We start from the raw sequence: 27766 nt of genomic DNA on the forward strand, positions 1-27766 counted from the left end.
CACCTGCACACTTTGCCAGAACTGATACTTCTGTAAGTCCCAAATAGTTTCCCAGGTGCTTGAAGGAAGGAGTGAGAGGAAAACAAGTGTTTTCTGTGACCCTCCATTTCAGTTGGTACCCCTGTCCTTGGCACCCTTGGGCAGGACTAGGTCAGCAGCAATGATTAAGCTATGTTAATTGGAGTTTGGGTTAATTAGGTCACTTCTCATTAGGACTGCCTTATTCACCAGCCCAGTTTCTCTTGGTGTTACAACTCTCTATGTGTGCGCACATCTGTGTATGCATGTGTATATGTATATATAATAAGTAGGGATGTGTGTATTTAAAGATATGTATATATGTCTGCATATACATATTTGTGTACACATTCGCATCTGCACATATATTTATTTCTTTAGCTATACCAGGTTATACTCATTAGTATTAAAAGAACTTTTCTCCCAAAGGTTTCCTCATTTTCAACGGCTAGACCATTACCAGTTCAAATTTAAGGATTCCAAGGGCTCTTCAGTGACCTTTGAAAAGTACACGAATAGACAGGGTTGCAAAATTTTGAGTGCTCTGAGTATCTTGACTTACAAAATTAACATATACTCAGTGTTTGGAGAGTACTGAGGCTTTGGATGTGGAAGATGGAGGAGTCAGAAGATCATCTAGGGAAAAAGGCAGTGGTTCCATTTGATTGTCTTAACTCACCGCAGAAACATGGATTCAAACTTTACACAGCAGGAAACAAAAATATAACCTCCACCTGTCATTGGCCTTTTAGTTTTCTAGGCAAAGCTAGAAAAGCAGAAGTTGGAATGGGATAAAATGTGTGAAAACAACAATTATCTGTTGGTTTGGTTTACAGGTTTTTTTGGTTGTTGTTTTTTTTTTTTCAGTAGGCCCTGTAGAATTTGTAATAAAAATACAAATACCTTACTAGCATTCATTAGCAAATATTAATATTTAAGATTTTTTTTAAATGGTCCTGCCAGTCAGTACTATGTTGGTATAAAACTTTGGCAGTGACATCAAATGGCATCTCCTACATTTACCAATAGCAGAAGAGCGCTTTTCTCAAAGTATAGACTATTGCAGGCAAAGCTCTATTAATTATTCTGCTGATAATCGTATCAAGTCCTGTTTTGAACGAGTTCTTGCCTGTGGGATTAACAGTAGCATGTGTTCGCATAATAGAGTGTTGTTTATCAACTAGTGTGCCTACAATATTTTTACTTCTTTTGTTACTTTATTGTATATAGCAGTACCTGACAGAGAATAGGACATTTTTAGGATGGATTTGGTATGTTTCCTGTGTAACCTGCTGACTCTGAGGGATGAATTAGATGATCTCCAGCAGTCCCTTGCAACCCAAACTATTCTGTGATTCTGAGATTTGTTTTTGTTTTATTGTAATTAGAGAAATTATTTTTGAAAATAACGCTGTAAACATCACATGAACGCCAAAATAGAGGATCAGAGGATCTTCACACTGCTCTCTCCTCTGGCTGTGATGGTCACACTGGCAGCAACCTGGGGTGGGAATGTTGGTCCTTTTCCAGGGCTGGGGGGCAGCAGAAACCCGTCCTGCAAACACCCTCCCCGTGCAGTGCGGGACCCCGGGCTGCTTCAGCGCCTTCTCCTGCCCTGCTCCCCTGGCTGCACCTGCTCTGCCCCGGCTCGCCCTGCCCCCGGCTGAGCTCCCGCCGACTGACGTCAGGATGCGATGGCCGTGACCGCGCCTCGCTCACCGGCAGCCGCCGAGCAACGCAGCCACCGCTGCCTGTGCTGCTGATCCTGCTGCTGCTGCTGCCGCTGCCACTGGTGATCCCGCTGCTGCTGCTGCAGCTGCCACTGCTGGTATTGCGACTGCTGCTGCTGCTGCTGCAGTCCATCTCCCGGAACAGCCAGCACCAAGTTCTCCAGGCTGTCCGCAGAATGCGGCAGGAGTCCCAGAGGTCACCGCAGCGAGACTGAGCGTGGACACCGACAAATAACAAGCCAAGGTCGCTGGGGATTTGTAAAAGCAGCCTTTCCAGGTTTCTTTTCCGCTTTGCTCGCCTCACCCTGCTGTTGGATTTGAGATCATGTATGTGTTTCGATGTTGATTACAGGAGGGTGTTAAAATCTAGGGAGGGAAGAGGATTCAGAAGGATTAATATGCTAGTTTTGATTTAAGGGGATTTTATTTTCTTTCCCCTTATCCCTGTCCTTCATCTTTATCAACACAACTTTGTCTTTATTATTTTTATTTTAGGTCAGTTAATATTGTAGCTTTTGGGAATGAAAGAGATGGTTTTTCTGAGGACAGCCAGCAGCCCAGCCTGATCTGGAGCTATCTCGGGAGAAGTGCTCTCATTTCCCAGATCGACAGAAGCTTGTCTGCCAGTCACGTTGGAAACCCAGTTTTTACTGAATATCAAGCCTGCGTGTTTGGAAATGTCAGACTGGTGGTACACGACTGTCCTATCTGGGTAAGAGATTGGTCTCAGTCTTTTTTGACTGCATCTAACACTGTAAGCTGTTTTAGTAAGGTGAAAATATATCCTGATTTCAAGTAATTTTCATTGTTGTGGGATTTTGTTAATATTTTAATAACTGCAAATAGCAAAACAATATAAGATGCAACCAGGCAAATCCTGCAAAATCTCAAAGGTGCTGCAGAAAATTTTCCCCTGCTCACCTGCCCTGCAGGAAGATGGTACTTTCAATTATATTGTTTAATGGGTATTTTATTAAAGATAATCCAGAAGTAAACAAGAATGCCTTTTTTGTGACACTGAATCATGAAGTGTATTTCCAGATATTTATCAACAATAAAATAAAACTTTTTTTTCCTGTAAAAATCAAAAGGCAGTAAGTTTTCCAGCTCTGACAAATGACAGATTAAAAGATTTGATAACTTGCAAAATACAATGCGGGGAGTAATTTTACTTGTCTTACAAAGAATATCACATCTTAACATTATTACTCTTATCTGATGATAAATGAAAAAGATTTTGGCACTGTTGCAAGTCATCAGCCCTTTTGTTAGTAAGGGAGATGACTTAGTTATGAGAATGAGTAGATCAATGCTTGTGTAAGAAATTATACTAATAATCTAAATTAAAACATATTTAATGACTACTTAGTAGCCTTAAAAAAAATTCATCTTAGCAGCTTTTAGAAATTAAAACAGTAATCAGTTTCAGAATTTCCATAATTCTATTCTTAGGGTGATTTTTGTCCTGTAAGGGAAATCTTTTTTGGGATCTGCAGGATCATGAACAGCTTCATGAAATACGTGATCAGAAGCTGTCAATCTTGAAACTAAACAATCCAGTTTAGCTGTCCTTCTGTTTTCTCTTTCTTTTTGCCGGCTGCACTTAGAGACACCAGTTCAGATGGACTGGAGAATCCTATTTCTAATCTGAAGCTGCATGTGACCTGCACATGCAATTTGCTGGAGTCACTGGAGCACAGCAACGAGTTAAATCTCCTGAATATAAATTAAGGCTGTAGGACTTCAAAGGCTATTTCAGAGGAATGGAGGATGGGAAGGGAAGTGGAAAGGCAAACAAGGATAACTGGACAGGGGGAAGAAAGGTCCTAGACTGGAGACACAGTTGATGTGGTTTTATGTTGTTTTACTTGTATTTGCTCTTCTGCAAAATTAGGTACTTCGAATCCTTACAATTTTTGCCCTTCAAAAGCTAGCTTGTTATTGTCCGAGTCATTGCATTGCTGAGGCCTTGGGTTTTTTTCCTTTGTCAGCTGAAGAAGGCAGGTGATATATTAATAGGAATATTGAGGACAAATTGGCATTTTTCTCTTAGTATAAGACATCTCAGATAGCCAGACTGGACTCTGCGGGAGTTATGCAGGAAGTAGTGTCCTACAGAACAGGACTATTTTCTGTAGTCTGAATGCTTGAGGTTTGCTACGTCACAGTGGTTCTTTCAGGGCTCTTCCTCTGGAAGCCTGGGGAAACAGTACAGGGCAATTCAAAATGTTGACAGACATCACCTCAAGTCATATTCTGCATGAAAACATAGAGGTTATGGTGGGTCTTGCATTATTTCCACCTCTTATCATCTGAGCATAACACAAAGGAAGTTTTTCATTTTGCCTAAAAGATGTATCTTTTAGGCAAATCATCTAAATTAAGTCATATAATCAAGGCAAGCCAGTTGTAGACATAAATTTGGCAACTGAACATGCTGATAACTGTGAGGCTTGAAACTCCAGGGTGCCCAGCTGCTCTATTTGTCCTCCCCAGCCATCAGTCTGGAAAAGCAGTGTGGATGTGAGTTTACCGAGTAGAGCTCCCCATTGCATGAGGAGACCCTTTTGTATGGCAGATCGTGGTACAGGGTATTTGCTTGAGTGCTCATTTGCTTGAGTTCCAATCTGCTGCTGGACATGTCTGTCAGCCCAGGGGTGGGCTTTTTGAAGAAAATACTTCCATCTGTGCTGCAGATTGCTTAGTAAGTTCAGGAGACTAGGAAGTTATGCAGAGTACACCCATAAAATTTGTCCTGCTGCAGACCTGATAAGAAATTGCAGAGAAACCTTGAAAAAATGGGGAAGGCGCTGGTGGTGTGGAGAGCATCACTGGGAATGGAGACTTCGTCTGTAAATGGACTCTAGAGAAGGATGAACTTTTCAGTATTCCCAATGCAGTTCTCTTGGATCCTGGGGAAATCCCAGGGGAACAGTCCTATGTTGTGATCAAGCACTGCTTGTCCATACAAAGAGTATTTGCTCTTGCTGCTGCCTCAGATCGAGGGCTGGGCCGGGTGGACATGGGAACATTTATGACTAGCTTTCAGAAAGAGCGTGGGCATTGCAAGGGGACTTGTGTGAGGAATTTTACTTCCACTCCATAAAGGCATTCATAAATTGTTTTTAACAAAGCACATACTGTTGTCTTGAGGGATCATGTGATTGTGTAGAAAAATTTTGTCTTCAGTACCTCTGAAGGCTTTATTTTCAACATTAAATCTTGAGAAGTGGGACTTACTAATGGCAAGAATATATTATGAGACACGTAGAATGGAGTCATGCAAGGCAAGAATGAAGCTTTTTCCAAGTAAGTCCTGAGAGGAATAGCAACAGAAGTATAACTAATAAGGTCTAGTTATTAGTGCTGTTACTACATAGCTGTGCTGTTACTTTTTCCTTTTGTCTATGGCTGACTTGGGAAACAGACATTGCCAAAAGCAGGAAGTATGATGGGGAAGAGCTGCTACAGGGATTTCATAGATGGAGCCTTAAATTAAGGTTATTCCTGAATCCGAACTGTTGCTCATCACCTGAAGAAATTCCCTCTGTCATTTTTTGCACGAAAGGTTCTCTAAAAGTGATAATGAAGGAGGCTCAGATGCTCTGTCTCAGTGATGCCTTGTGCAAATAACCCATTGTTGCTGGAGGGGCTTAAGGAATGTTAAATCTAGTGCGTAAGGGCATACGGAAACTGCACAACAGTAGCAGAAATTAGGTGTCCTGAGATGCTGGGTTGGCACATTCTGCAGTTTTCAGTTCTTGATGTGCCCATGGCTGACCTTTACCCTGGGAAAGTAGGGTCCATCCCCACCAAAACTTCATAAAATTTTGTAAAATCCTTTTTGATAGGATTAACAGACACACATGCTTGTGGCACAGTGCACAGATCTCCACAAAGCAGCTACGACATGCAGCCACACACACTTGGGAAGCTGTGACAGCCTCCATCACATTTCTATAGGATTTCTTTGTCCTAATAGTTGAACAAAAAGGTACATTTGCACTCCTGTGTGGCTGTTTCCAGTAAGGATTTTGCTAGTTTTTCTCATACCTGCAGAGCTGGAAGTATAGAAAGTTGGGTTCAGTGCAAAAAGGATGAGGGAATCATATGAGGCAATGACCATATTTTCTTTTTATTTTGTTTTCCAGAACACAACTGCTTTTCCTATTAGTATTCTTTTCACTAGGAAAAAAAACCAACAAACCTCTTATGGTTTTTTTCCTATGTTATATTGACCTCTTCAGCCACTGTTTTGTTATACGCGAGCAAGCACATGCAGACAAACGCAAATCTCAGTGTGCTCTGTCGAGATTCCCCTTGACAAATAACAAGCAATAGGATGAGATGAAACAACCTCAGATTGAACCAGGGGAGGTTTAGATTGGATATCAGGGAAACTTCTTCACCTGTAGGGTTGTCAAGCACTGGAACAAGCTGCCCAGGGCAGTGGTGGAGTCACCTGGAGGGATTTAAAAGACATGTAGATGTGGTGCTTAGGGACATGGTTTAGCAGTGGGCTTGGCAGTGCTGGGTTAATGGTTGTGCTCAATGATCTTAGAGGTCTTTTCCAAGGTAAATGATTCTGTGATTTTAAGAACTGCATTAGAGGTGCCACTGGTTGAGTGGCATGGAGAGTCTTCCAGGACAATTTTACTGGATGATGCTCTCCATGGAGAGCCAGGATGATGGCTTGGGCCAGAGCAGGGTGTGTGTCTGTGTGTGGGGGTTACCTGGTGTCCTGTCCTTTCCTGCTGGTGGGGCTGGTGTCAGGATGGAGCCACAGCTCAGTGTGCTTTGGTATACAGAAGCCCTACCCTCTGTTGTAGGTCAGGGCTAGGTTTATGCTGATACTAAGCAGGAGAGTCAGAGCTGGTTCTTCATGTGGGCATGGCTGTGTTCATATTGACCAAAACCTTAGAAATCTTCCCAAAATCTTTGCTTTGTAGCATGAGATTTAGCTCCATTGTAAACTGGAAGGAGCTACAAATTATATAAAACCATATTACTACATGTAAAAGAATACCTGTTAAATTCTGTGAGAAGGGTCCAAAAACATCCTTTCATTATTTGTGCTTAAAGTTGTGGCAGAGTTATTGTGTATTTGTGCTCTACACCTTGCTTATGTTGAGATGGGTGGTTGCAAACCTGGGCTGAACTTGAAGACAGACAACAAGAAGGAAATTGCAAAGGAACAGGCATGCTTTCTGTCTGCCAGCACAGAACAGCTAAATATTCTAATTTTTGCTTTGTATTGTATTTTTCCCTTAATCCTTTGTTGTGTTAAATGTATACAACCCTCCTGAAAACTCTCTGTTGGGGTCTTCATTAGCTAAAATGTACTAAAGCTGTCCCTTGGAAATTCTCAATCTTTTCCTGCCTGTGTGACCAGGTTCTGCAAATGCCCACCTAGCTGGCTGTCTCAAAGCACCATAGCTGTAGTCTTACTGCTAGAGATGCTAAAGTTGCATTTTTGTGTAAATGTTATATTCTTAACAGAGCCTAAATGATTCTATTAAATGCTAGTTGAGACTTTCCTTAGCCTGGGATTATAATAGTCTCTAACTGAGTTGTCTCAAAAATAAAAATACCAAGAACAGTGCAGTTAAAATGCTCTCTTGTCAACATGGTTAATCATATAAGAGCTGTCCTTGATGAATTGTTAATTGTGGTTTACTTATTGCAGAACAAGAATATCTATTAAAGAAATCAATGGCATGCCTGTTATAATTTATCTCCTGACTTATTGCTTTGTAGAGGCAAGACCTGAATTGGGAATGATGTGCACTGGCAGTGTAGGCAAATATTTGCTGACTTTGATTTCCGTCAAGGTCACTCTACTTCTTGTACTTAAGAGAAGTGCACCTACGAGTGCAATCTCTACCTCACGAGATTTCAAACAATGACCCTTTTGAAGTGATCAAAAATAGTTTTACTGACAATGAAAGTCACATCACTTGTTGATATTACTAATCTTTTATGTATTAGACTCCCATTACTGCTCTTATTCCTGTGACTTGTTCATCAAAATTCACATGGATCCTCCCCAACCCAAACTTTGCATCCTGCTCTTTAATCACTTCTTTTGTGCTCTTTTATTCCTCTTTTTCATGTAATCTTTATTTCATCATTGCCAATTTCCATTTTTTTTCCTTAAGATCCCAAGTTGTTCTAGTTTTGCCTCATGTTGTTCAGGGCTGCTGCAGAATCACAGCATAATTTAGGCTGGAAGGGACTTTAAGGATCATCTCATTCCAACCCTCCCCTGGGCAGCGACACATTTCACTAGACCAGGTTGCTCAGAGGCCCATCCAACATGACCTTGAACATTTCCAAGGATAGGGCAGCCTCAGCTTCTCTGGGCAACCTGTGCCAGGGCCTCACCACCCTCACCTTATGTCATCCTTATGGCCAACCTAAGTCTACCCTCTTTTAGTTTAAAACTAGTTTATCCTATCACAGCAGGCTCTGTTAAAAAGTTTGTCTCCATCTTTCTCATAAGCCCCCTTTAAGTATTGGAAGGACAAAAAGAGGTTTCTCTGTTCCAAGAGATGACAGTATTTCTAGGGGGTTTGAGTTGTTTTTCAGTTCTCTGGACCTGTTCCACATTTCTGTCAAGAGTTTTCCATTGATTTTAAATGCAAAGCCATGAGTTTCCCTGGTATTTCTGAGCTACCTATAGGTAAAGCAGAAATTGTGGAATTGTAGTTCCATGACAAATACACAAGTAATAACTGTGTATTGCATGTGGATACAGCATGGTTGTAAATTAACAGGATATCAAACAATTTTAGAGTGTAAGTCTTACAGTACAGAATAACAAAAAATTGAAGGTGAAGAAGAAAGTTTACATATGTGATTGAAGTCCTTGTCCTGAAGACATTAACACTTTAAAGCTACATAGAATCTCTTGTGAAGCAGATAAAAATCCCACCGAATTTATTACATTTATATTTAACAGCTCATTGGTACATAATATACTTCTGTGGAATCCTTCCCCTAAAATGGTATGATTAATAATGGTTAATGAATTGCTGAAAACCTTCACCACTGAAGCTGCTTTTATTTCCTAAATGAAACAAATTTAAAGTTAAGTGATTAAACCACTAAATGTTTTTCCTACAAAGAATATTCCTGGATAAAACCTGTTTTTTCTTCCTCTTGAAGAATTCTGAATCCATAGACGACATTTATTTTTTATTATAATCAACTTGTTCTCCAAACAAGGAAATTACAAAATATGAATTCTGCTCTTTGTTGTATGTCTTCAAATAAGAGCTAAACTGTCGAAAATACTTCTGTAAAGTTTTGCATTAAGAATATTGAATATTTCATCTTTATAGACAGTAAAATCTTGATCAATGTTTTTTCTTTTTAGGACATATTTGCTAGTGACTGGTACACCTCTTGCAGACTCATTGGAGGAGCTGATATTATTGTGATTAAATATTCTGTCAATGACAAGACTTCATTTCAAGAACTAAAGGACAGTTATGTCCCGATGGTAAAAAAAGCATTAAACCACTGCTCAGTTCCAGTAATAATTTCTGCTATTGGTGCAAGAAAAAATGGTATGTATCCAGCCCCCTATAACAACAGTTAAAATCTCATTTGGAAGTTAGGTATAATGTAATTTCAGTCGAAGCTGATTGTTTTTCCAAGTTGCTAACAGAAACAATTAGTCTGTCAGGATGACAGTAATATGCACATGTATTATGGCTCTCTAGACTGATGTATTGGCAAGAACATTGTGCTTAGTTAACCCCAGTGATGAAAGGCAACCTCTGCAACAACTCTTCTTGTGGAGCCATCACACATGGGGATTTAATGTAGTATTTTGGATTAAGAAACATATATTTGCATGTATGAGATGAACACTAAGGTAAGAGTTCTCTCTGGTCTTCTCTCAGATATAAAGTATCTCTAGTGTATGAGATTAAAATTATATCCACCAGTTTGCAAACACGGAAGAGCTGGTGGGAAAAGCCTTGAAATTCTCTGGGATATCATCAGATGAATGGACACACGAGCCTTTCAAGCAGTGCAAGGTGTCACATGCTGCTGCAGCAACAGAGTTGACCTGTTTTGGTAGAGTAGCTATGGTGTAGATATGGTATAGCTCTGGTATAGCTTACCTGTTCACACAACGTCCAGTCTGCTGTGAGAACAGCACAAATTGATTTTACACAGAATACTTAGAGTTGTTGTTGTCGTTGTGGCTGTTTAAACAATGTGGAAATCAATGTCTCACATCTGTGTAATGAAAGAGTTGACTTACAAAGATCCAGCAGCTGATGAGGGCAATGTAAGGGCAATGAGAACATGTTCACCTTTTAGGTAGACATTAGTAGCTCCTGTCTACAGCAGATAATTAAAGTTCAGAAAGAGTACCACAGATGCCTATAGAACAAACTTACAAAATTTATTCTCTATTTCCAGATGTTTTTCCATTGTATTTTTATTGACTTTCATATGGTCCTTTTAGTCATGGGACCTGATTTTTAATTTTTTCTTTTCTTAAAGCAATAAACACAAAACATGAGCCTGACTTGCCTTTTACTTTATGACTTGATTGGACCAATTGTTTCTGAGCATCTCTCCTTTTAATGAGTAAGGGACATGATAGGTGTAGATATAGACATTTATTTTATAATGTACATAGAAATATTCAGCTATATGAAGTGCATCTTCTTTGGACAGAATGCTCAGTTTTGCCAGAGTCTACTTATAGATCTTTTAGCTCAGTGACTGATAAAGGGTGGTTAAATAGCTACATAACAATAAATATTCATTTTCTTTCCTTTAGTAATTCACTGATAATGACCAAGTGTTTTTATGCTCTGATATATATGGAGGTAACAAATCTGGCATTCTAAAGGCTAAATTGTTTGTCTTCCCCATGCCTTTTCTTACACTTTGTATTTAAGCACAGGATAGCACCACACTGTGCGACTCTACTATCGGTTCTTTTTTTTTTCTTTTCCACCTATTTTTTTTCTATTTTCGTCCCTAAATAATGTGACCGTGGGAGACATTGGGCTGGATCTCTGGGTTTGATCTGGGACCTGTCAGAGCAAACTGCTGTGCACACACAGAACTCTTTTGTTTCTAGGAGGTATTTGTGAACACAGCAGTTTGCTCATACAAATTATTAAGATCTTAATCCTCTGTAGTGGTAAATGGTGCTGCCAAAACAAATTTAAAAAAAAAAGCTTTTTTATTAGCTGTTATCCCTAGGTCTAGGCAGAAGACAGTAACGTGGACAGCACATTTGAAAGCACATCCATGGCTGGCAGGTTCTTACTGGCGTTAAGCGAAGCTGAGCCAGGGTGGCTAAAAGATTTTTAACAGTTAACTGCCATAATCTTAAAAATACCTATTTTGGTTTCAAAAAATGTATGCCATATATGTGTAATTGAATCATGTTCCACAGTATGTACATACCCCTCACAGTTTGGTCTGGAGTAGAAGTTTTCCCCTTCCATTACTGTGTGTGCTTCCTGCATAGACAGGCCACAATACTCAAGTTTAAGTGTGACATTAATGAGTGGTAACACCTCCAGGATAATACAAGACCTCAGCATATAAAGGTACTGAGCTAAAGCCAAAGTTGGCTTCTAGAAGTCTGGCTGGACTTTTCCACCTTAACGAAACCAATAAGGTAACACTAATGTAATGTATACTTAGCTTTGTAGAGAGGCTGATGGTTTGAATTGATTAATAAGAAGTTGGGGGAAGGTTTCAGCAATTACAGATTTCTTACTATAAAATTACTACGTTTCCATTTCCCTCTTGGTTCTTTTCTAAATCTTTACAATTATTTAGGAATCTAAGAATTCTGGATCATTTGACCAAAATTGCCTTTTTTTCCATCACTTTTTACCCCAGGAGTGCCTTGCACCTGTCCCCTGTGCACTTCAGACAGGAGGAGCTGTGTCACAACATCTGAGGGAGTTCAACTTGCAAAGGAACTAGGAGCCACTTACCTGGAACTGCACACTCTTAATGACTTCTACATACAGAAGTACTTTGGAGGAGTGGTGAGTGAGAATCCACTGAGTTGGGAGCAGCATGGCACAGGTGGGAGGTGTACAACTCATGTCAGGGCTTTGGAGAGCAAGTGGAGGCACAGGGCAAGCCCTTCCACCAAGTTCCCACAGGTGTGAGGTTTAGGTTAGATATTAGGAAGAAATTCTTCACTGCAAGGGTGGTGAGGCGCAGGAACAGGTTGATCAGGGATTCTGTGGATGCCCCCCGGTGCCCAGGAAGTGTCCAAGGCCAGATTGGATGGGACTTGAAGCAACCTGGTCTAGTGGAAGGTGTCCTTTCCTATGGCAAGGGGATTGGAACTGGGTGGTCTTTAAGGTCCCTTCCAAGCCAAACCATTCTAGGATTCTATCTTTCTAGCTGAATTTGCAGTATCAAGTTTGCAGTTGTAACTAGGAAGGTTTAGGAAACAGACATGTCACAGTGAAATAAGTTTGCCACTTTCGCTCAACAAGATACAATTAGCGTCTACAGGCCTTGGTAAATTGAGTATCTTTGTGTCTGTCATTTCTAGGAAGATCAAATATACAAGAATTAACCACCATCATTTGAATAAATAGTCTTTTAAATAGTGCTAATTCCACCTAAATACGGTAGCTTCTGGTAAAGGAATGTTGGGACTTTGCTGGATGGCTGGTCATAGTGTCAGTATCTTCAGTCCTGCATACAGTACCTGCTTATACTTCTTAGTTTGATGTCTAGGTTCTTCTTAAAGAACTAGGATTTTTTAAAATATATATATATATATTTCTTGTTTTAGCTGGAATATTTTATGATTCAAAGTTTGAATCAGAAGTCATCTGAAAAAATGAAGAAAAGGAAAAAGATTCAGAAGTGCCATCGAGTCCAACCACCTCAGCTTGAACAGCCAGGTGCTCACTGATGTCTGATCTCTGTTATCGTTCATTATGTGTGTCACGCTCTTTGCGCAGTTGACATTTGTAATTGTTACTGTGAGCTGTTCTGTCAGCTGTTCTGGTAATGTTGCTCTAGTTGTATCATCTTCTAGTGATGGTTTATTTAATTTGGGGAGAATTGTATGGCAATATACAACATTGCAATGGACTTCTAGTTAATTTTAGATAAAACTAATAGGACTGATTTTCTGGTTGACTTGATGAAATTATGAAAAAATGAATTATTACAAGCTTTATATGGAAGCTTTACAGACAAATTACAGAAGAATTTATTAGATCATGATTCTACAGTATCATCAAGTAATGTTTTTATTTGCTGCAGATAAAGCAAGGGAGAGATGTTTGGCCTCTGCATATGATTTATGAGCATCTGATGCATTTATTCAGTGAAATAATTACTGACAAGTAATTATCTCTAAATTTGTTGTTGTCTCTTCTTACACGTGCTAGAAATTTGCTCAGACCCCTTAGGTTTGGGATATGCAGTCAAGATTTCTTTATAAACTAACTGCCTAGAGAGGGTTCATGAAAGGATGGACACTTGCTATTAAACTAAATATTTCTTGTTTTTTTTATTTTACTATAACAAATATTTCTATTTTTAGAGTATTTTACTGAAGACATTCAAATAGCATATAAGAAATTTTCTTACTGAATGCTTCTTTCAGAAATTGTCTCTCATTTGACCAGGTCAGTTGTCCTGTGGTTAACACTTGCTTCAATTTTACAGCCTGACTTGTTGTCTTTCACAGAAAAAATGCCAATCCTGAAGGGTGAAGCCTCTCACTACAACACAGACCTGCACAACCTGCTCTGTGGCTGCCAGTGCGCTGACGTGGCCTTCTACCCCGAGGACCTCAGCACAGTGGCAGAGGCCCACAAGGTCATCCTCTGCTCTGTCAGCCCCCTCTTCATGCTGCTCTTCGGGGTGAAAAGCCCCGCCGACATCCCTGACACCTCCATCGTGCAGATGGCGCGGAGTCTCTTTGCTGTGGAGGCGGGAGCTGCCTCCCCCCTGGCCCCCTGTGGAGCCCCACCCTGCATCCTGCCCATCAGAGTGGTGGTGAAGGACTCTGTCTTCTGCTCTTGTCTCCCTGACATCCTCCTCTTCATTTATTCAGGTACCTGCCAGGAACAGGTCAGGCTGCTCATTTCCTGTGCGGCTCTTGTCTCATGAAGGAGTATGTGCACCACCCCGAGGAAACGTGTTCGCTGTTGCGAGATGATGTTTCACCATGTTTCTACCCCGTGTATGAACAATGTCTGTATGAAAAAAGCACATTGCCTAGATTTAATAAAAATTACATTAGTTGTCATTCTAGATCTACTGAACCTAAGTTAAATTGGTCCATAAACTACATCAGTAATATTCAAAAGCTTTGCCAAAAAAATCTAGAGTTTGGGACAGTTTCAGATCCCAGGCTTTTAAAATATTTTGAATGATTGCATATTCTAAACCCAGGGATTAAAGTACAGGGTCACTTAAGAAAAGTTAAGTAATTTTTCTGCTGAGTATGGTGCTGCTGAGGAGAAAATGGTGGTAACTGGTTGAAGCATAGGGAACTGTAGTGTTGCATGAGTTTTGCTACTAATTTAGTACAGACAGTGACCTCACCTACCTAATGTCAGCTGTCTGTTAAAATGGCACTGATATTTTTCTACCTTTTCAGGTGTTGCTTAGGAACCTTCAGCTGAAAGTTTGTTTTGTTGTCCTTTTCTTTTTCAGTGCAAGTAGTAAATATCTGTTTATTCTTTGTAAAATATTTTTCAACCTGTCAGTGTATAAGAATATATTTTTTATATTTGCTGAAAGAATTAGTAGGCCTTTTAATGATGTATTCTGATTTTAACTGTAATACTTTAAAAAAAGCCACAAATATAATGTTAGAGCTGCAACTCTAAAGAATTTCAGTCAATATCTGCATACTGATATCTGCCTGACATATGAAAAGTATTTCTGTCTTAGCAGCTGAGACATGAGAACTGGCTTATAAAGGCACAAGAAAGAATCTCAGCTTTCAGTTAGGGATTGTGCATTGAAGTTCTTTCCAAAACAGTGCCAAACATAAAGAACAGATACAGAAGTTTTTCAGTTGAATGGATTTTTTTTTTGCTCTTATTTATGGGAGACATGAATAGGGGATTAAAACTGGAATTTCAGCAGGTGATGGATAAGTGCAGTATCTCAGAATCATAGAATAGTTTGGGTTGGAAAAGATCTCTAAGATCATCTAACCCAGCACTGCGAAACCACCACTAAACCATGTCCCCAAATGCCACATCTACACATCTTTTAAGTCACTCCAGGGTTGGTGACTCCACCACTGCTCTGGGCAGCCTGTTCCAGTGCTTGACAACCCCTTAGGTGAAGAAATTTTTCCGATACCCAATGTAAACCTCCCCTGGCACAACTTGAGGCCATTTCTTCTTGTCCTGTCACTTGTTACCTGTGAGAAGAGACTGTCAGGGGATTGTAGAGAGCAATAAGGTCCCCACTGAGCCTCTCTTTTTCCAGGTTAAACATCTTTGTAAACATCTTCATCTGTTATCATGTACAACTTCTGTCTTCTGCCTTGTGTGCACTAATTTTGTTTTTTACCTTCCTTTATGTCAACCAAGGGGGTGTGAAACTGTGTAGTTGCAGGCAAAGCTCTGCTTTAGGTCGCAGCTCCATCCTGAGAGACATTGCCAAAAGTCATTGGTGCCTCTGAGAGGTAATGAGATCTTTTGAAGACACATGAGGCACAGGCTGAGAAAGTAACATCATGAGTTTTCAGCTTTTCAGGACTATGTCATGATGCCCATGAGGTTTAAGCACTTACCACCCCTATGGTGTAGATGGGAGCTAAAGAACTTCCCCAAATATTCAAACATTGAGGATTTTTTTTTTCTGAATCTCTACCTGCAATATGTAGTGACTGAGCTGGGAGGAATTCAGAAATTGAGTTTGAAAGCGAGATGCTCTAGTCTGTTGGTACTTGACTGCACTCTGTAAAAGTACCATGGAAGTTTTATTGTGCAAGAAGTGCATCTTGCCCTTCATAAACACCAAGATTTGGCTGAGTTATGTGCAACAAAGTAAGGTTTCTGCAGGATCTGTTTGGTGTTGATATCATCTTTGCCTGCTGAGACCTGTGCCTTGTTGATTTATGACCCATCTCTTCCTGGTCTTGTTACAGGTGCTTTCCAGTGGGAACGATTAGAAGAGGATATAAAAAAGAAGTTGAAGGATCCAGAAAAAACTGAACAAGTGCTTGAGAAAGTTAAATGCATCCTGAAAACTCCAGGGAAGGTACATCTAACTGCCTTGGGGTCACTGTTAGTTACTTAAGTCTTCAAACATTACTTTGTAGACAAGGTTTCCTTGTCAGTCTTTGTTTTAAAGTGATTTTGGCTTACAAAATGTAAGCCAAAAATGTACTGTGTCATCAGTGGGTAGGCAGGCACATACAGCACGGAAACATGGAGATGCTGATGCAATGTGCAGAATTAATGTAATCAGTAAAAATCACACAAGTGGGTATTCTAAAAGGATTACTCGTATTCACAGCTTTGCACGTTGTCTGACAATATGATTATGTGTTGCTAATTCCCATGTAATTGAGGCTGCCCAGGAAAGCTTTACTTTCCTGAACATATGCCAAAAGTTGGGCTTCTGCAGTAGATCCAGAGGGGTGGTTTCTCTTACAAGTGCTGTGATGTGGAAAGCTGTCTATATCTCAATATCTTTAATTCAGTAGATGACTTCACAGTAAAATGTAATTTATGTCACATTATTAAGTTAAGAAAAAGTTACAATATAGAGCTAGTTTTAACAGTCATTTGCTGGTGGAGCTTATATATTCCCTGATAATATAGAATTGGCTCCAAGTATTTCCATCTGTCTAAGTTGGAACCCATCTCAGACTCTCTTAAGATAACACAAAATAAAGTTACTGAGCTGTTTTTAGCTTCTGATTGCTCAGCTGTAGGCTTGCCAGTCCTGAGTGTTTGTAACTAAAACGTACATAGGTTTGGACTTGGAAAGGACTGAAAACTTTCAAGATAATAAGCCTGAGCTGGTTTTGTTTCTTCTGGTTTTTTAATGCCTTCAGACTACTTTTATTTCACGTTAGAACATTTTTATTTGAAGGCCAAAAGAATGAATTGTAATTTTAAAATTTAAAAAAATAATAAATTTAATATTTTACCTGTAAATTCAACCTCATCTGAATTCCACGTATCACAGTCTAGCAATGTGATTTTGAGGCTGTTCCTTTCGGCAGCTTTAGATTCCATTTTTAAGGTAAGAAAATCAAAACTGAAAACTAACTGGGAGTATGCTGGGTTTTGGAGAGTCTCGACACTGGTGTGCCCACATTATTGTAAGAGAACACTGTGTTCCCAGCCTGTGAGCTTACCCTGTCTCTGTGGAGCCAGTACTACGGCAATATCAAGAAACACACAACTTTCAGCTGCCTCGTATCTGTGCACAGCATCGTGCTGGGGGTGGACGTGTGTATGTGTGTCCCACCCTTCTCCCCCCTGAGTCCTTAAACCTTGTGTAACTGCAGTGTTGGGACTGAACAGGGAGTGTGTGAAAAAGTGTGGAGTCCAGGAAACTCTGATGTACCCAAACTTGCCTGGAGGCACTGGATGAGGGAGTTTTGTCACAGATCAGAGGACAAGGTGAGAGCTGGAGTGTGACTATGGGGGACAGAGCCCACTTGGAGCTGCTGCACTGTAGGGAATAGGGAAATAGATGATACGGGTGATTGCAGAGGAATGCATGTGAGAGAGGCTGTTATTTAGTTTCCCCATATAAATGATGTCCTGTAGTCTTTAATTCTGTGGGCAACTACACATGACAGTGCTTTATTTCCAATTTATTTTTCAGCAAAATTCTGTAAAGGTCTGCAGATCTCACCAGATAAAACAATTGTATAATACTTCCCTCAAGCTGTTCTTTAACACACCTGTCCTAGCTGATGTCATCTTCAAAATACAAGGTAAGGCACCTCTGTTCCCCTTGGCATGGGCACCACTGTGACTCCAGCCTTTATCCTTTATCCCCTCTGCAGGAGTGTGGCACATGGAGACCACCGTGTTCTGTGGCATCACAACTAAGGAAATTGGCTATCACTGTGGAAAGCAGAGAAAGCTTGTCCCTGTGGATGCCCTACAGCAATGTCCATTATCAGCATGGTTTGTCTGGGCTACACCTGTATGAATGGCCTTTGTCTGTCATGGTAGACTTTGTGCCTCCCTGACTGACATGCACCCTTGGAAGCTTAATAAAATGAGGGATGTGCTGTGAGAATAGCAGTGCCACAGCACCAAGGCAGCAAGGCTAAACCAGGGATTGAACAACAGCATGAGTGACTTAATTTGATTTTGTTCTATTCTGTTGTATTCTATTATATTTTTGTTTATTCTTATTATATTCTATTATATTTTGGTTTATCCTGTTTTGGTTTGGTTTTTTTCATCTTGTTTTACTTTGTTTTATTTTATATTATGTTGTTTTGTTTTATTATACTTCGTTCTATTCTACTTTGTTTCATTCTATTTCATTTTGGTTTACTTTATTTTATTTTATTTTACTTTATTTTATTTTATATTTATCTCGCCCCTGTTCCCACCTGCACAAGGACTGGAACATATTCAAGGGCTCTGCCCTGCATCACACTTTGGACAGTCATGGTCTCCACATCTGTGCTCAGTGTCCTCAGTGAAAAGACCAGAGATGGTGGTTTTTAACTCCACCTTCGCTCTCTCCATCTCAGGCTGCTGCTGGCTGTGGATGTGCCTTTCATGTCCCTCCAGAAGCCGACAGGGACTTGCTTCCTCAGGTTTTACCAGCATGGGCAACCCAGCAATGCACATATACGTGCTGGAATTCGATGACCTGCAGATCTGGTGCCATCAACACCCACCACATTTTACTGCCCAACATGCTGCAGTGTCATTTCTGGAAATTAAATGTGTTTATCCTTAAAATGAAAGATACAGCGGGAGAAATGTGTTGCATACTTTTGTGATAATAAGAATGAGATGGGTTTTAAATGCTTAATGGTTTTCTCAATTTGTCTATACCCGCCCTTCATGCAGAAATGGTCTTTTAGAATTAGAGAGTTATTTAATTACTTTCAGCTTTATATCTAAATACTTCATTCATGAAGCATTAATTCCTCAAGCGTAAGCACACAAGGACAAGCAGAGTCTTTCTAGGTGTTCTGTTTAATATGCAGGAAAAAAACCCACAAAAATATCTTTGAAAATGAGGACAGTACTGATGTTGAGTGCAATGACATGAACAATTCACCTCAGTGTCCCACACCTGAAAGAGGCTTTGTGGGAAGTTGATGAAATCAGGACAACCATATATATTTTACAGAAAAAAATCCAAATGAATGTGTTGGCAAGTAATTTAAAAAAGCATGTGTATCCACTAGTAAAATGTGAAATGTTTTTCCTAGGACTTGATACATCTTCCAAACCTTTTTCTCTAATTCATCAACTACAATAACTGTATTAAAATTAAATAACTACTAAGAAACGGAAGGCTTTAGTCTTGATCAGACAAATAAATTTGTAAGTTACCAACTAATTCCTTGGATACTGATCATTGCTTTGAGCTTTTTTTCTAGCTTACAAAAGTACTTGGGAGCCATGGAAGATGGGAGCCCATTATGTTTGTGTTAAGACACATAACGTGACTGAACCTCCTAATTAGTAGATAGATGTCCATTTACATGCACATATAGAACTGCATGTATTCTACATCCCAGCAGCAACATATATATTACTTGTGTTATGACCACAAACAAGTGTTCTCTCTATATGGAAATATATATATTTTGTGTGCAGCTTAGACTTTTTGGAAGTAGAAGCACAGGGGAAAAGAAATAGAACAAAAAATTTAAAAGCTGCCAGATGACTTCAAAGAATTAGATTGGTGCCAGTGTTGTGGTTAAAGAGAAAATGAAGACAAAACTTCTTTGTAAGTATTTCCAGTATATTCATCTTGCATGTCAGTTAATCTGTTTATTATAATTTGTGTTAAAACATTTCCACTGAACTGTAAAAGCTCATTTTCGTTTTAATTGCTGTCCTGGCACTTGCTTGGCACTTCCTTGAACACAGACAGGACTGCTCAGTTCAGCTGGACTCTGCAGCATTCTAAGTGTCAGGGCTGGCAGCACTTTCATTAAGAGCCTATAAGGCCTCTACCACACAGGGCTCTTGGCCTCACTACGTTTTCTAAATGTTGTAGTAAAGCAAAGAATTCACTTGCAAATAATAAAAAATTAATAAATTTCTGGAAAAACTCATCAGCCTTTTTTTTTCCTAAGACATCCATCTGGAAATTTACTTAGGCAAAATACTTATTCCAGTTAAATTTCTACTTATTTACTGGACTTAGTGGAATTTTGTCTGGAATAATTTGCCTTTCTCTGCTTTGTGTGGTTCTTCTGGTGCACACGTTCCTTACCGAGGGGGGTACCAGTGAACACAAATTACTCATAAAATCATAGAATCATTTATGTTGAGGAAGTCCCCTACGATCATCGAATCCAACCAGTAATCATTTGCATAACAATTCATAGCATTGCATATTTGCGCAATGGACTGGAGGTTCAGTTACTGTGAACTGATTTATTCTATTTTGTCTCTTCTCTTTTGGTTTAGTCTATTTCATTCTTGTTTAATAATTTTTTTACTTTGTTATTATTTTATTATTTTATTTTATTTTATTTTTTTCTAACTCATGCTGCCACCTGCACGAGCACAGGACATCTCAAGTACAGTGGTGTCAGAGTTTTTGGTGGTTGAAACCCCATTTCTGGCAGATAAAATTTTGCCCTATTTGTAGCATCTGGTGTTGGAAGCAGGCTGTCATAATAAATTTAGCATTCCATTTTGTTTGCTGCTGGCTGCTAGGCAGATGTAATCATCTTGGCCAGTGTGAAGTGAGTGTGTTATTAGTTACTGTTAACTTCAAACACTTTAATCATGTTCAGTGAAGTGAAGACCTTCTGAGAAAGCATAAGCTTTAAAATAAATATATGTGTGTATAAAATCATTGTATATTTTTTTTTTGCATCTTGCAGGTGCAACTGTACCAGCCCACAGGGCAGTTCTGGTGGCTCGCTGTGAGGTTATGGCAGCTATGTTTAATGGTAATTATCTAGAGGCAAATAGTGTCCTAGTTCCAGTGTATGGGGTTTCCAAAGACACTTTCCTCTCCTTTCTAGAGTATCTTTATACCGACTCCTGCTGCCCAGGTAAGAAAATTTTAAAATACGTGTATACCTGTGATTCATTTTTCCACAGTGGGGCATTGACAGAGAGTAATGTAGCAGCATTTCTTCCAGTGAAAAATGCCAGTATTTTAATGTGCAATGTCTCAAGAAAGAGAACTTGTTCATATTGTGAAATAAACAAATCAGTCTTATTCAAGTAAAATCAGCTGTAGGCAGAACAAATGGTACTAATAAAATTATATGCTTGATTTGTACTTACTTGACTCAAAAATAAGTGAAGTTTCATTCTTAATCCTTTACAATATTTGGAATTTTCTTTCTACATCACAATAATACTGCTTTGTAGTCCTCTTTCTGTGTTTTATTTCAAAATTGTCATTTTTTTAACATGCATATAGTTAACTTTCATATAAACAAGGTTAAAATGCAAGAATAACTTATTTATACACATGGATATCTTATTTGTATGTAAAACCAGGGGAAAAAAGTATGTCGACTGGAGCATTTGGCAAGTAAAATTGAGCTAAAATACTCTTTGTGTCTTAACCTATGTCTTCTTTTATGAGAAGAAAATCTACATACTAAGTATGAAGTATTATTTAAAAACAGCTGATTTTCCCTTAATATAATGAATGAATTAATAACATTGTGACATGTATTTTTGCCTTTTTTTTCTTTGGAAATAATTCTACTTTATTCTTAGGTTTTCTATAGGTTTCTCTTTTCACTCAGCCTAACATTTCCTTGTCCATCAGTTCAAATATGCAGTCAGCATTATATATTAAAAAAAAATGGTTGTTGTGTTTTATCTTTGCCTTTTTACTATATTTGCTTGTAAAAGTGTCATAGAAGTACTCTTATGAAAGAGAAATTGGAAAACTAAATCTTTATTAATCATAAATTAAGTAGATCAGCAGCACTTGATTCAGCATCTTCAAGATATAGGATATGGACAGGAGTTTTTTACACCTCCCTGCTAAAAAGTTCTAAACACTCTTTTCTCCTTAATGAAATAGCTTAACCTGAAAAAAGAAGGTGATATAGCGAACTTAAAATTGTAATACTGAAAAATAAAGGAAGGTGATCACAGCAGTTTGATTTTCTGTTTGTTGCTATGTATTTAAAGGATGACTTGGTGAAAAGTAGCTTTGATCAACTTGTCAGAAAGGTAAAATACATGTAAGTGTATGTTTTGATGTTTTTCAGCCAGTATTCTCCAAGCTATGTCTCTGTTGATCTGTGCAGAGATGTACCAAGTAATGAGACTTCAGCATATTTGTGAGCTTTATATTATCACTCAACTTCAGAGCATGCCTAGCAGGGAACTGGCATCCACCAGTCTCAGTATTGTTAGCTTGCTCAAAAAAGCTAAGGTATGTGTTGTATGTATCAAACAAGAATATGTATGTTGACTCTAATTAGTTGTTTAATTGCTAAGATTTTTAAGATCTTAATAATATCTTTTCCTGTTTGTTCTCTGGTTTCCACCTGTTTACATATTTCCATCAATGATTTTTCGTTTGGTTTCTCCCACAGTCAAAGCTTTATTTAGTAAATTGCTATATTGACAGGGAAAATCTGAAATACTTTGACATGTGAGATGTGGTTGTGTTTTAGACACGCTAGCATTACATGTTCCTTGTGTTTCCTTTCTTCTCACAGTTTCACAATTCTGATTGCCTTTCAACATGGCTTCTTCATTTTATTGCCACTAACTACCTCATCTTCAGCCAAAAACCTGAATTTCAAGAACTTTCAGGTAATTTATCTCTTAGTTCTGAAGCAATAAATGTTTTACTATTCTACTTAGATCAGAGGTGATGTTCTGGACAATACCACTTGCATGAGAAGATGATCAGGGTTTCCTTAGGCTATAGAGTCTACTCCATTGGGATGGTTCACCACCCTACTGTGGGACCAGCAAGTGACAGAGCCAGCACTGCATCACCTTGTCTCTTGGTTCCTATTCTGATGGCCAGGTTCCCATCCATAAGTGAATTGACTGGAACATTTTGGACATTGTATGCCAACCTCTTCACATTATCTATATAATTTTGTTTAGTTTGTACATTTGAATCAAAGTAATGGGTCATTTTAGTACATCCTCTTTAAGTGTTATAGTTTTCCTTGAAAAAGATAGGATTTTTACAGTACTCTCCAGCAGATCTTATGAAATCACACAACTGTTGTCCAGGGAACTGATATGCATTTTCCAAAAGAGTGTATTTGCTTCCTCATGTGTAACTCTAGAAAATCGGAGTCCCTCAAAGGACCGGGAGGCTGACTCTGGAAAATCTGGGGTAGAGGGATGAAAATGCATCTTCCTGCAAAGGCAAAGGGGATTCATCTAAATAATATGGCTAAAAAATTCTTTTACCTGATTTTGTCAGTGACAAAACCCACATGCAATAAGAGATTAAAATCTTGCTGAATTTTTAACTGTGCTCCTCACCTTGCTTTTTGTACTGATCTTAGGACCAACTGTTGACAGAGGAACTAACATACCCTGCTTCATAGTGTTGCAGCATTGAAAAATCCTTGCAATTGCCTGCCACTCATGGTTATCCTCTAGGTATAAAGAATGCTCATCTTTAGGAATACCTCTCTGCTCTCTTTAATGAGTATTATACTAATTTTTAAAAAATAAGCCAACTTGTTAATTGCTAACTAATAGCAAGGAAACATCATGTGGTAACTCGTATGTCTGGGCTATAGCAGAGCTCGTGCAAAATGGGCAGCACTTATCTTTATTTCTCTTGTTGTATTTATATCCTTGATTTTTTTTAAGCTGTTTTAAAAGACTCTTTGCAACCTGTGCACTTGTGCTGTATGTCTGCATATTACATTTAATTCCTCTATTGCTTTGTCTAGTGGAGGAGCGCAATTTCGTAGAGATGCACCGATGGCCTTCCAATTTGTACCTGAAGCAGCTTGCTGATTACAGGAACTATATCCACTCTCAGAAGTGCCACTGCACAGTAATGTAAGGAGACTGAGCACATGCAAAGTGCATCTTGACTGTGAAATCTCGGATTGGGGATTATACAGAACATAAAAATCATGTCAAGAGTGAAACCAGATGCTGACCTCCTCTGGAACGCTCCATGCCATGCTGTAGTGCACTGACAGACATTCTTTGTTTTGCTGATAAATCATTCTAATTTTTTTCTTAAATCATTGAGAAATGCATCTTGAAGATTTATTTCAAGCACAAAGACTTCCTATCTGTGGGGATTAAATGTAGTGTGGAACAGCCTCGTCTGTTCCACCTTCTAATTTCTTTACTGTTTATTTTACTGATTTTCATGGTTATTTATGGCTGCTAAACTCGAATCTGTTGAAAAAAAGACTGGTTTTGTAAATCTGTTTATAATAGCACAGTAGCAGCGCAGGGAAGCTGAGAAGCCAAATCGTAAATTCCTTATACATTTCAGAATGCAAAAATTTATTGCAGCATTTGTTGGTTTGCAAGATAAAAGATAGGCTTATTAAGCATTTTAGTTACTATTAGTTGTCTATTTCAAGATTAGTCTGTAGTTCTCTTACAATCCTGTGAGTAGATACTTTAATCCCAGAGAAATGCGTATACATCACTGTATTCTCTAGTGCCTCCCAAATGTCTAAAAATTGAAATAATTTTTCCTGCCAGTAAATAGGAGAAGAAAGCCTGTTTTAACAATCTGTAAACACCTTTGTTAGTGTGGTCGTGTTATATTTTTTTCCCCATGAGGAATAAAACCAAGGAGAACTACATCTACTCAGAGCATACCCATACGGTATGATGGACTGGGAAGAAAGGGATATGGGTCAACAGCCTTTCTGGGAGAAAACTCACTGGCAGAGGTCCCTTTTTTGGGAGAAGTGGGTCTTGTAATCATAGGCCCCCACAACAGCTGACAGCACAAATGTCAGGTGTGCTGGTCTTGGAGGAGATAACCCTTGTGGATACACCAGATGGGCAAGGGGTGTCAGCTTCTGTGGTGGGACTTTAAGCTTGACCCTCCCCATTGAGGACTCAGTTCAAGTTGAATTATCTTCATGTGCTCAAAAGCTACACCGTGTGAAACAAACCTGGCTGTGGATTCTTTGATATAACAGAGAAATCTTGAATATTATGACTGGGATGACCCTTGCAGATGCTAATATTGCTTTCTTGACCAAAATTATGTCATGCTACTAACTTATGGGTATACATAGTACTAATGCCAAAATGAACCCAACCTTTACATGGGTACCTACTTGAGCACAGTGGCTTTTCTATTACAAAATCTTATCCAGGAACTATATGCTTCGTTATCATGCTCGTACTTTCAATTTTGCTTTTTCATTTTGGTATGTAGTCTGAGCCTAGAAAGATAAAGGAAATACACAGAAAAAACTCCTCAGTGTTTCCTCAGAATTCACAGCACACCACATCAAATGTACCTGGAAACTGCATCTGTGAGAAGAAGGGGGAAAAGCAAATTGATGGAGCTGAACCTTTTTTTTTTACTTTAGCTGTAAGACTTTTTTTTTATATTTCAATACAGTTTTATAAGTGAATTGTTCTTTTCAAATTCCATGCTAGAGTCATAGAGATATTTTTTTTTCTGGTGATACTTTGCAGAGCTTTAGAGGGTACTTCCTTTGTTATTTTTGTATACACAAAAAAAAATAAAAAAGAGCTTGTAACTCAGCTGGCTGCTGCAGGCTCAAAATTCTGAGGTTACTTTTATGCAAGAATGATAGTTTTTATTTTTTTTAAAGCTTTACATCTGAAGATCCTAAAATTCTTTAAAAGTTGAGATATGCTTATCTATGCCTTGCATATAAGGAGTCTGAAAGATAAAGAACTACATTGCCTTTTCAAGATCACTAAAGAAAACTGAAATCATTAAAGATAAAAATGAGTGGGAAACTTACATGTATGGAACTTAAATGTGGAAAAGATCATTTTTGTAAATATGTAGCTATAAAAAAGCATAAGTTAGGGTTATGTGTGATACGAATAAAACTGTAAGTTTTTTGATGCTTAAAGCCTTGGACAACAATGAGCATACAGCAGAACTCCAGCTTGCCTGGACACCTGATAGCACTTGCTTCTACCAGCAGCCAGCTCAGTTATTAAAAATGGGGACTATATTGCCTCCTACTGATTTCCTGTGCAGAACTGATACAAAAGCTGTATCAGCTCTGTGAAGGCTTGTCTGAGTTGCATGTAGTCCTGAACTTTTAACACTTTGAAAGCTTTCCCAGGTGTTTTGCTAGAAGTCAGTCTGTTGCCAATGATTTGTGTATGGATAACAGTAAGAAAATACTGGTTTTAACTGTCTGTAAATGTTTTATAGGCGTTTAAAAATAGGCTTAATGGAAATAAAAACACTGCATATCCAACCCAGAGAAATATTTTGCTATTATGCATTCTATGCAGTGGTAGCCACAGGTTTTATACAGAGAAGTCATGTAGTGTAAAAATATTTATTATTTATTCACAGATTGATGCATACTACTATTCAGACATTAAAACAACTTTCCATTTTACTCAGTGTCCCCATAATGCTGCCTGTGTCAGGTGCAGATGTGCTGTACTTGCAGACATAGACCATCTGATAAATTTTAATTCTTAGAAGAATTCTTACTATAAATTCTTATTTTCATTCTCAATGATGATTTTCTGTAGAAATGTATTTATCATAAAGATATTTTTAAACCTGATACTTTAGCATTCAGAAGCATGACTGAAAATACATCATGATGCTTTGTGAGTTGCTGGTGGTGGCTGTATGTTATAGAGGCTTTAGGACCATATCCATCATAAATAGTTGGGAATTAGAGCAGTAATGGATTTGGTATTTATTAATAACTTTGTATGGTATAAAGTAAAAATTGCTCTGATTTGAACCCCCACGCTTTATACTATGATACAAAGTAAAAATCAGAAACCAACTAAAAAAAAAGTTATTTAAGAAAATGGTTTTGAAAAAGTAAAATATCTGAGGAATGCCTGCCTCCATTGGTTCCAGCATCTCTCAGACTCCCCTGGCACTGGCAGCATTGGAATCAGAGAAGGTCAGTGGTGAATTTGGGTGCCCTTAGGCAGCCCTTGCAGCATTAGAGATTATATATTCAGGCTTAAGTTTAAGTGGAGGTGTGACTCCTGAGTCCTTCATTAGAGCTAACTCTCAAAATCCACTTTTAGAAGACAATTTTTTGAATAATGGATTACACCGTATAATTGTTGCTGTACCAATATGTGTGTGTGTGCTTGTCCCAAACTAAACTAAGCTTTATAGAGACCAATGAAGTCTGCCTTCTGCACTAATAATATATTCCACATGATAGTTAGAAAACCTCTGCTATCGTCCTTAGGCCATGGTGCATTTGATTTGAAAAAAAACAAACTAACTGTTAGAAAGAAGAACGACTATTTTATCAGGCATCCTGAAACTCCTGTATGTTTTTCTTTTAAAATACCCTGCCTAAATTACATATTTTTAGAATGAACATGTAAAATTTTGATACAAAATAAAAAATTTTCTCTAGTCTCTCATGTAGTTATTTACCTATGTGCATTAGAATATTTGGGAGTTGCACAGGAGATATTTTTGTAGCTTATTAGAAATACAGAACCATAGAGTGGCTTTGGTTGGAAGGGACTTAAAGATCATCTTGTCCCAACCCCCTGCCATGGTTGGGAACACCTTCCACTAGACCAGATTTCTCAAGAGGAAAGGTGTGAGGTTTGCCAGCAAGAGAAGTGCTGGCAGTGACTGAAGGCAGAACGTCATTTCCCAGCAGTAGATGGATGGGGGAGCCCATGGTTGGTTTT

General features: G+C 38.7%; 1 protein-coding gene across 2 annotated transcripts; it reads left to right on the forward strand.

Annotated features, from left to right (window-relative positions):
* The first annotated feature begins 1712 nt into the window (after positions 1 to 1712).
* RHOBTB3 (Rho related BTB domain containing 3) lies at positions 1713 to 27482 on the forward strand. Of its 2 annotated transcripts, none has more exons than XM_064642782.1 (12): positions 1713 to 2075; positions 2244 to 2460; positions 9127 to 9319; positions 11637 to 11788; positions 12556 to 12667; positions 13465 to 13833; positions 15892 to 16004; positions 17589 to 17700; positions 20806 to 20979; positions 22165 to 22331; positions 22621 to 22717; positions 23830 to 27482. In XM_064642782.1, coding segments are annotated over exons 1-12 (1824 nt in total). In that variant the 5' UTR covers positions 1713 to 2073; the 3' UTR covers positions 23946 to 27482. The 2 variants fall into 2 exon arrangements, with proteins under 2 accessions (XP_064498852.1, XP_064498853.1); XM_064642783.1 differs by having other exon boundaries at positions 1714 to 1992.
* The last annotated feature ends 284 nt before the right edge of the window (positions 27483 to 27766 follow it).

Source organism: Pseudopipra pipra, chromosome Z, assembly GCF_036250125.1.
Source record: "Pseudopipra pipra isolate bDixPip1 chromosome Z, bDixPip1.hap1, whole genome shotgun sequence".
In the NCBI taxonomy this organism is placed as follows: domain Eukaryota; kingdom Metazoa; phylum Chordata; class Aves; order Passeriformes; family Pipridae; genus Pseudopipra; species Pseudopipra pipra.

Bases quoted from the DNA above. Each gene is read 5' to 3' on its own strand.
- RHOBTB3 (XM_064642782.1), top strand. The intron at 12,668-13,464 runs GTGCTCACTGAT...TGTCTTTCACAG, and splicing joins ACCTCAGCTTGAACAGCCAG to AAAAAATGCCAATCCTGAAG. The intron at 17,701-20,805 runs GTAAGGCACCTC...TGCATCTTGCAG, and splicing joins TGTCATCTTCAAAATACAAG to GTGCAACTGTACCAGCCCAC.